This window comes from Fulmarus glacialis, unplaced genomic scaffold (genome assembly GCF_000690835.1).
Source record: "Fulmarus glacialis isolate BGI_N327 unplaced genomic scaffold, ASM69083v1 scaffold15884, whole genome shotgun sequence".
Taxonomy (NCBI): Eukaryota; Metazoa; Chordata; class Aves; order Procellariiformes; family Procellariidae; genus Fulmarus; species Fulmarus glacialis.
The window spans coordinates 9,336-18,014 of record NW_009208827.1 but is presented as its reverse complement, the minus strand read 5'-3'; the positions used below and the strand labels follow the sequence as shown (position 1 = coordinate 18,014).

At 37.2% G+C, this 8,679-nt stretch overlaps 1 protein-coding gene across 3 annotated transcripts; it reads left to right on the top strand.

Moving 5' to 3' along the window:
- Nucleotides 1-344: 344 nt before the first annotated feature.
- Nucleotides 345-7,919, top strand: PDCD6 (programmed cell death 6). 3 transcript variants are annotated; one of them, XM_009576641.1, is made up of 5 exons: nucleotides 345-408; nucleotides 3,730-3,774; nucleotides 4,945-5,103; nucleotides 5,785-5,894; nucleotides 7,379-7,919. In XM_009576641.1, exons 3-5 carry the CDS (start codon nucleotides 4,947-4,949, stop codon nucleotides 7,475-7,477), a joined length of 366 nt encoding a protein of 121 aa, XP_009574936.1. In that variant the 5' UTR covers nucleotides 345-408; nucleotides 3,730-3,774; nucleotides 4,945-4,946; the 3' UTR covers nucleotides 7,478-7,919. The 3 variants fall into 3 exon arrangements, with proteins under 3 accessions (XP_009574936.1, XP_009574938.1, XP_009574937.1); XM_009576643.1 differs by having other exon boundaries at nucleotides 4,945-5,097; nucleotides 7,379-7,912; XM_009576642.1 differs by lacking the exon at nucleotides 3,730-3,774 and having other exon boundaries at nucleotides 7,379-7,912.
- Nucleotides 7,920-8,679: the final 760 nt, after the last annotated feature.

The window sequence follows — 8,679 nt, the reverse complement described above, 5'->3', positions numbered from 1 at the left end:
GTCCCTTTTCTGATAACCATTCTTCCACAGTGTGGAGTATGCCCAAACTGTTTTATTGTCAGCGTATGTTTTTGTGTGTCTCTTCACTCCTAAGTCTTGCAGGTTTTTTGTAGCTTTTATCATGTTCCAGAATGTCTCATCAGTCTGAATGAAGTCTGAGTGAAGCATTTAATTTGCAGTAACTGTGAATGGTTTACCAAGTAAAATGCAATTAGTGACTTTTCAGGAAAAGATTAATCTTATCTGGTGAGTAAGAACCAGAATGTTGAAGTCTTCTGTAAGTGGAACCTGTTAATTTCAGCCATTTAAAGCTTACTGCTCTTTTTTTTTTTTTTTCCTCCCCTAGGGTTGATAAAGATAGGAGTGGAATAATATCTGATAATGAACTTCAGCAGGCATTATCCAATGGTAAGTCTGTAAATGAGCAGTGAGGTAGTTCAGTAAGTTCTTTAACTGCATTACTTTCATTAACTTGATGTTAAATTTCATGTGAGATTGGTTACTTGATGCCATAATCCTTTGATTGGGGAGTGGGGGGGGGGGGGGGGAGAATGTTCCTACCACTGATTAATACTATTTAATCTACAGCAAAAGGCTGAAGGGAAGGAAAAAAGTGGGTAATCTTCCTGATTTTATTTTATTGCCTTTTTTCCCTCCCACCTCCCCAAACCCATTGCTCCTAGGTTTTTTTGGATTTCAAGGGGAGTTTTCTGGGTTTGGTGCATGTTAGTAATACTGCATTATAAACTGAGTACCTATTGTAAACATTACCGATTTGTATTCTGGGGAATGAAGGCATGCACATCCCTTTATTTTTTCCACCTCTGCTTCCTAGAAAACATAACTGGTGATTTATATATTCCTCTCTCATCACTACCGAACCTTTGTTTTTTAACCAGGATCAGTGCATAACCTGGACAAAGATCAGATGTTTACAACCAGCCTCTTTACTGCACATAAAATCTTTTCATACAGTATGGTGCAGGAGTTGAAGATGGTAATTTTAATTTTTTTTTTTTTCCAAGTGAGGCATGTTTGGGTTTTTTTTCCTAACAAAGTAGAAGGATGCACTCTAGATCTAGAATTAAAACTTCCTAGTAGTCCGTCAGTTCCCTGTCATAATGCTTGAAGAGTAACTAGGGTATGGTCAAATAACTCATGGAAGCAAAATAAAAAACAAAAAATTTTTCCAGTAGCCTATTTTTACTTTCCTCTGGTGACTTAGGGTGGGTAGGTTTGTACTTTGTGGGGTTTTTTTTCCACTTAGAAATCTGAAAAAGTGCATATTGAAGCTGTTTCTGCACCTTTGAGTCTATATCAAGCTCCCCTTCTCCCAAGGTTTAATTTCTTCATCCTTCCTGTGCTTTGTGACTGAGAAGGGCTTAAACTGATGTTGTGAGCTGCAGTGCACACAGACTGAAAGGCTCCTTTTTGTCAGTAATCACCTGACTTGAAATAAATTTGGATGGCTCTATTTAGTAAAATTGTGGTCTTGTAACTAAACTAGATTTACTAGAATATTTATTTTAAAATATAATGATAAATTAAAAGCAATATATTGTAGCTGCTGCACCTGATCCATAACTAAAATACTATTTTGAATAACAACTTCAGCAAAAGCTAAGTTAAATTGATTAAGTCACTGTTTTCGTTTAAGATTACGTTGCTGTTTATAACTATGTGGGAACCTGGCTTTACCTGCCATTTTAAACTTCATATATTTCAAATATCTTCCCATCTGATTGAATTTAAGGGTGATAGGCAGTGATGACTATCTGAACTCTTTTCTTTCCTTATTTACAGTGTAGATTAGCAGTTTCAGTGCTTTGCAGTTACGAAGAATCCCCACCAAGTGAATTCACTATTAGACAAAATATTTACAGAACTGTAAGCTTCCTTCATTCCGAGATTCTAGATCTTGTACACCAAAGTCACTAACAATTCACTACATTCTTTTCAAAATATATCCTCTAGTGGATGGTTGTGTGTAGCTGTCCTGCACTCTAACGTGGGCTAAAAGAATGTTATATGTTTATTTCTAAAACGTTAAAAAAAGTCTGCATAGTGCTTATTAAAATTTGAAGTTCAATGTGGTTTTGACATTCAGCTTTTCAACGTGTCAAGTTTATGCATGTAACAGTCTACTTATCTGGGAGGGACTGATCATCACTTCGTATAGTTGTTTGCAGAATAAAATCCTATGCTTCCTTCTTGTTTTTTTTTCTATGCTGCCACATAAAGTCACGTAAAGTTAGGGGAGGGGAACAGTCTGGAATAGGCTGAAACTGGTACAGTTCTTCAGCATTGGAGTTGCTCTGGTTTCACTATATAATGTCTGTATGAGTCTTTTGAAAATTTCAACATTAAATAAGTTAAATTCCAAACTGTGTTTTCCCTTCTTCCTCTACTCTGTTGAGAGTTAAATGCTGGCACCCTGTTAATCATTACGTTATTTTTTATTTTTGTCAGGAGACATACAACTCTAAGGTACTGATGTTCTCTGTCTAAAATACTGCTTAACCATTTTCAGAGCGATTTTCACTCTTCTCTGTGTATGTTTCTCTTCATGTGCAAATGGTCATATGGCCTGCCTACAGTATAGGGTTTTTTCCCGTTGCTGCATCTGTAGACTTACACTGAAAGAGTTTCCCTTCTATGGGAGAAATTCAGCACTGGTATAAGCACTGCTTACACCACTGCAGCTTGATCCAGCGAAGCAGCCATGGCCTTCACAAAGCCTGCTTAATACCAGTGCAGCCTTTCTGTTAGGTATTTGTGGTCAGCTGACTGCATCATTGCAAATGCCTCTGCAGTACCCCTACTGTACTGGTTCCTTCCTGGTCCCTGCACTCAACCTCAGTGAATTTAATACGTGCTTCTTGGTCCTGCTGGTACCTTCACAGGCTCTGAGAATGGATGGTGAAATTCTAGATGAGGCACAGTATTTCTCTTTAATTGAAAGCTTTATGCTTTCTAGCACTCTGGAATGCTTCCAGCAGAGTGAAAACTAGTCCAAAGTGACTAGCCTGTCAAAATATTCAGAGAAGTACAAAGCTCCTCTTCAGATGATTACTGCTCAGGCCCCTTCAAGCAGCAACATTTCTTGGTCTGAAAATACTAATTTAAACTAACACATCATTGATTTAGCAGCGGAGGTGGGATTTATACTAAACTCAACTCTAAATTACACTGTGTGGTTATGCCATGTTAGGAACCTTTTCTTTTCACTTCTGTCACAAACTAAATGCCCTGGAGTAACCCACCTGTAAAATAGGAAATAAGCAGATGGGTTCTTACTGAGGAATACATATGAGACCTGGTTTGAATTGTAACTTAAAACTCTTCTGCTTCCATCAGTGGAAAAAGTGGGACTTCAGTTTTGATCTTGCCTTTTATCCAATACCTCCTGACTACCTGGGATGCAAAAAATCCTTCTTAGTTCTTCCAAGATTTTGGGGTTTTGGTTTTTGGGGTTTTTTTTGGTGCAGCCTGGAAAATGTTGGTTTCTGTGTAGTATCTGTAAAGCATTGGTCTGAAGTCATCTCTGAATGGTCAAGAACATAATTACTTCAAAGCAGCCTTATTTTATAATATGCTAGCTCCATGTCATCTAGCTCTGAATTCACTGTTTAAGTTCTTATCTGATTTTTTTGGTTCATTTGTTGGTTGGTTGCATTTTTTTAAAATGTTACTTAGTATTGAGGAACTAAGTAATTCTTTCTGTTTCAGGCACGTGGACTCCATTTAATCCAGCAACAGTCAGGTCAATTCTGGGTGAGTGTAGTTGTGTGATGTGACGTTTTGTGATCTGTTCAGATGATTGAGAATGCTATCAATTGCTGCACTGTTTTAGAAAAATAAGTATGTACAAATATTACAATGCATATACAGTATGTATTTCTACTATAATAATGAATGCCTGTTTAATGGTCTTTTGAACTAATTTGACTGTAGCGTTAACAAGCTGGTCTTTCATTGTTAGGTGGTATGTTTCAGTATGTCTTTACTCTGTTTTTTTTTTTTTTTTCTTTTTTTTCCCCTCTAGACAGCCTAGCAGTAGTAAGTTAAACTCAGATATTTTCGCTTTTGAATAATACAGCAATGCCCTTTGCATGCACACACATGCACTTGTCGAAGCAGCCTGAGAAAATGTTACTGTACAACTGAATAGATAGTAAATGCAATTTATGTGTGGGGAAATTTTCAGCTTAAGTATTCTAAAAAGATATTATATAGCTTGTTCTCATAAGTAGTTGTTCCTGTCTTGCATTTTAATCCTATGTTCTGCTCCAAAAAGACCAAACAAAAGCTTTACAATTTTGAATTCTTTAGTCTTAAAATAATTGCCTGTAATGTGGAAGATGTAGGAGGTGGTAAAACAGAAGGATAAAAATTCAAGCACAAAAAATCTTTTCTATCATACAGTTCATAAATCCAAGGACTATATTTTTTGCTTTGTTTTTAGTAAGTATTCAGCAGCGGTCTGAGTTCCATTGCTGTGCAACATGCTGTTTGTGTAACAATAGTATCAATGAGTCAAATGCAGATGAATATCCCAGCACTTTTGGCAGTCAGTAGATGTTGTAGACTTTTCATGAGTCCTTAGAAAAGAACAACTCCCCTCTCTCTTTTTCCCATTGGATGATTAATCAAGCCCTAAATACTTTCAAACCGGAAATGAAAACCCAGGAAAAACATTCTGTTTCTGGTCCTGTGATTCATTCTGGTCCTCTTTTACCTTGCTTTATCTTACTCTCCTTCAGTGGACAGCAACTTGCTTTTTTTGGCAGTACTTTCCAACATACCACTTGTATTTTCGCAATTTCTTTTCTGTCTTCAGTATTTTCCACAAAGCGCTCTCGCTTCCTTCTTAAAATACTAGCAGATCTTACTGAAGAGTAGTATGATTAAGGTTTTGTATGTGTTTCTTATTTTTTCTTTCAGGCATGTTTGACAGAGAAAACAAAGGTGGTGTGAACTTCAATGAATTCACAGGAGTCTGGAAGTATATCTCAGACTGGCAGAATGTCTTTCGAGCGTATGACAGAGACAATTCTGGAATGATTGACAAAAATGAACTAAAGCAAGCTCTAACAGGTTTTGGTAATTCATTTATAATTACAGTTTTTATGATTGGGTTATGTCATCAGATGAGCTTCTTATTGTTAGGCCTGTACCGCTCTGACAAACGTGACTAAAAATGAGGCAGGTGAAATGCAGTTATCCTTTTAGGTGTAAGGTACCTTTAAAGATATCCATGCCACAAGCACTTTTTAAGCTATTATTTCCTTTAATGGAAAAAATGAAACTGGATGTGTCAGTACATGTGTGGAATGTTTTCTGTCTCCCCTGTTAGCCGCTCTGAGAGTGTTACCAGTACTTCAGGTAAATGTCTGAACTTACAAGGGTACTTGATACACCTTGCTGCTTTTTAAAACGAAGCCAGCTGTCTACGCAACAGTAGCGTTCTGATTGCAAAAGTAACTTTCATTTAATTGACTTCACTTACAAAGACTTGAGTTGCAGCCCTAAACCGTTCCGTCAACCAACTAGTCACTTTAATCAGTAATTATGTTTACTGTGACTCTGTCTATAATTATTATTAAGCACAGTTTTTACTGCATGCATTTTAGTTTAACACAGATATTTGGCAAAAAAAAACCCTGTCTCTTGTAACTGCTTACTGTTTTCTGGTTTTGTTACACATGCCTGCTAAACAGACTAGTTCTTTTTATAGAAGGACTGTGGTAATTGAAACCTTCTAAAGCATTTCTCTTTTCCAAGGTTACCGACTCTCTGATCAATTCTACGATATCCTTATTCGAAAATTTGACAGACAAGGAAGAGGACAAGTTGCTTTTGATGACTTTATTCAGTGCTGTGTTGTTTTACAGGTAAGAAAGGAGATGTACTTTAATGTCAATTGAAAAAAAAAAATCACCTTTTCTTAAACTTTCATGATTCTCAATTTAACTATAACATTGGATCTAGAACTTGCTTATAAATAAACCATTTGAATAAAGTATATGAGAGGCACTAGAAACATCTTCATTTATTGGTCTTAACTTGCTATCCATTCGCATCGCAAGTAAATTTGATACAAATTTTTTGACCTGTTAAATACTTTTATGGGGCAAAAAAAAGTAAAATAGTCTCAGTGTTTTAAAAGGAAAACACTTAACACTATATCAATTAGTTTAATATAAACACTTCCTCTGGATCTTGGGTGCGTTAAAACGGGAGTGTGTCATGTCCTGTGGTGCCCATAATTCTCGTATCTGAATTGTGAGTTTTTTGTTTATCTCTCTGTTTAAGGCTCTGACTAAAAGGAATTTGACCTAGCAGCTGAATTATTCAGTCTTTCGTCACTGCTGTTCCTGCAGGGGCAATGGTAGTAAAAGACATTTAGAACAAAAATTCTTTCAGTAACAGAAATGTGTGTGTGTGTGTGGACAGAGAGCGAGCGAGCACTGTGGTTTTACAGGTCTATTATTTTGTTTAGAAATCAGTCACTGGATGATTCCTCACCTCAGTGCTTATTAAGGTTTCTCTAAGTGTCTCTGACTTTTCTGAAATGTATGTAAGACTTCGGGAAACTGTACCAGTGGACAAGCTGAGTTTTAGTAGGATAGGAAGAAGGTTGCTCTTCTGACACTGGCCAGCATTGCAACAGTATCTTAAGATCTCTTCTGATTTGCAACAGGAAGAGAAAGGAGTGCCCTGTAAAAGTAGTATCTCTGTTATTTGCATACAGGTCTTTTGTTCTTCTCCTTTAGGTCTATAGCCGTAAGTCTGCTGAAACATCAGTTGCCTTTATATTCATTTGTAACAGAAGACGATTATACTTTGTTTATAAACTTAAACACTGGTAAAGAGGGCTTTGAAATGGAGTATCATTCAGCTGGTGTTAGTGAAACCATGCTGGTAGTTATTTTGGTCCACACTCGATCTGTACTGCCTGGCACCTCTGCAGAGACAACTCAGATAGTAATGACACATAAAGCGTATTTGGTAGAAGATGAGAAATGGACAAGGTACTTGCTGGATTCTGTCTCCAGGTGACTCTCAAACGTCTCACAAGAATTGTGCGTTGTTTCCCCCTCCTTTAAAGCCAGTTATAAAAAGCTGTCTGGTCTATAAAGTAGTGCCTAGATGGCCTTAGGGATCGTAAGGTGGTTTTAGAATTAGATCTGCTACACAGCTGAAGCACGAGACATGGCAAAGAGCTACCTCTATATGCACGAGACTGTAAACTGTCTACAGAGCGGATGAACAGAAAATGTTCATAAAGCTATAGAAACCTAAGTGGCAAGGGGAATACATGGCAGTCTGAACCTTCCCAGTGTACAAAAATGTATGTTTTTTCCCCCCTTTTCAGAGACTGACTGATGTGTTCCGACGATACGATACTGATCAAGATGGCTGGATTCAAGTGTCCTATGAGCAGTATCTTTCCATGGTCTTCAGTATCGTATGACACTGATAACTAGGAACTGCACACTGGCATTACACAGACTGGAGTTGCCAAATCATCCTGTACTGAATAAGATTATTGATGTATTATAATGGATATAATGTCACACTCTTAAATTTTGTATGTTGGTCATCACCTTCAGAATCTGTACTTGAGTTGGTTTTTATTTTATATTACTGTATGATATGACCATCTCTGCTTACTGTCGTACAGAAAGCACAGAATCTAGATTTAACTGGTGCAATGTCAAACTTAACCTTCTTCCACATATCCTGCATGGGGAAAAATGACTCTTTAGAAACGCCAAATTAAAGTAATGCTTGTTAGTTTGTAAGAGAGTTGAAAGTCAGAAGTTGCACAACATGTTTTGCATGTGCCTTACTTTTATAAGAGTTTAATGTATTAATTTTTAATACAGAATTTAAAATTAAGTAAAAATATTAGATCAATTTTTGTAGTCTACTTCACTTTTGTACAGCTTTTTTTAAGGGGGTGATGGTTTTATTTCAGTATTCTAGTTTTCTACGGTTCAGGGGTCCCTCCCACTTAACACCGATGGCCTTTTTTCCTTGCCCTATCTTTTTATTTTCTAGCTGCCTCCTCCTTGCAGGGTATCCTTGGGCCGTCTTCAAATACAACTTCTTCACACCTGTGTCCAATACTGCATCTTCCTCAGCGAGTTCCCTACAAAAATAAACTATAGCTAACTACTCTGGAAATATAGTTCCCTCTGCGCAGTGGGCTCATTTAACGCCAACACTCTTCCATTTTGTGGTGAAGCACTTATTTGAAGTAGCCTTGAATTGACAGTCAAACATTCTCAAAACCTTACCCTCCATCTCGCCCTTTACAGATGGAGAGGGACTCAGTGGAAAAACTGAAGCAAAAAAAAGTAATGCCTGACTCCTGTCCACACCATCACCTGCAGTAACTTTGACGAAGCAACTCAGAGGAAGCAAAGAGAAGTTAACAAGTCATCTTAGATTACTCTTAGAAAATCTTACACTGGCGCTCTCCAAAGTACTTAAAAATACTCAAGCAGCAATATTACTTATCTGTGACTGCTACTCTTCAGGGTATGTTTACAGGCCAGAGCTTTTAGCTTTTAAACTATAGCAATACTGGTTTATTCCTAAGTCCATACCCAGCTCATTGTATGCGGGCAGGCCACATACACTCTTTTGTTTCAAATTTCATAATTACAT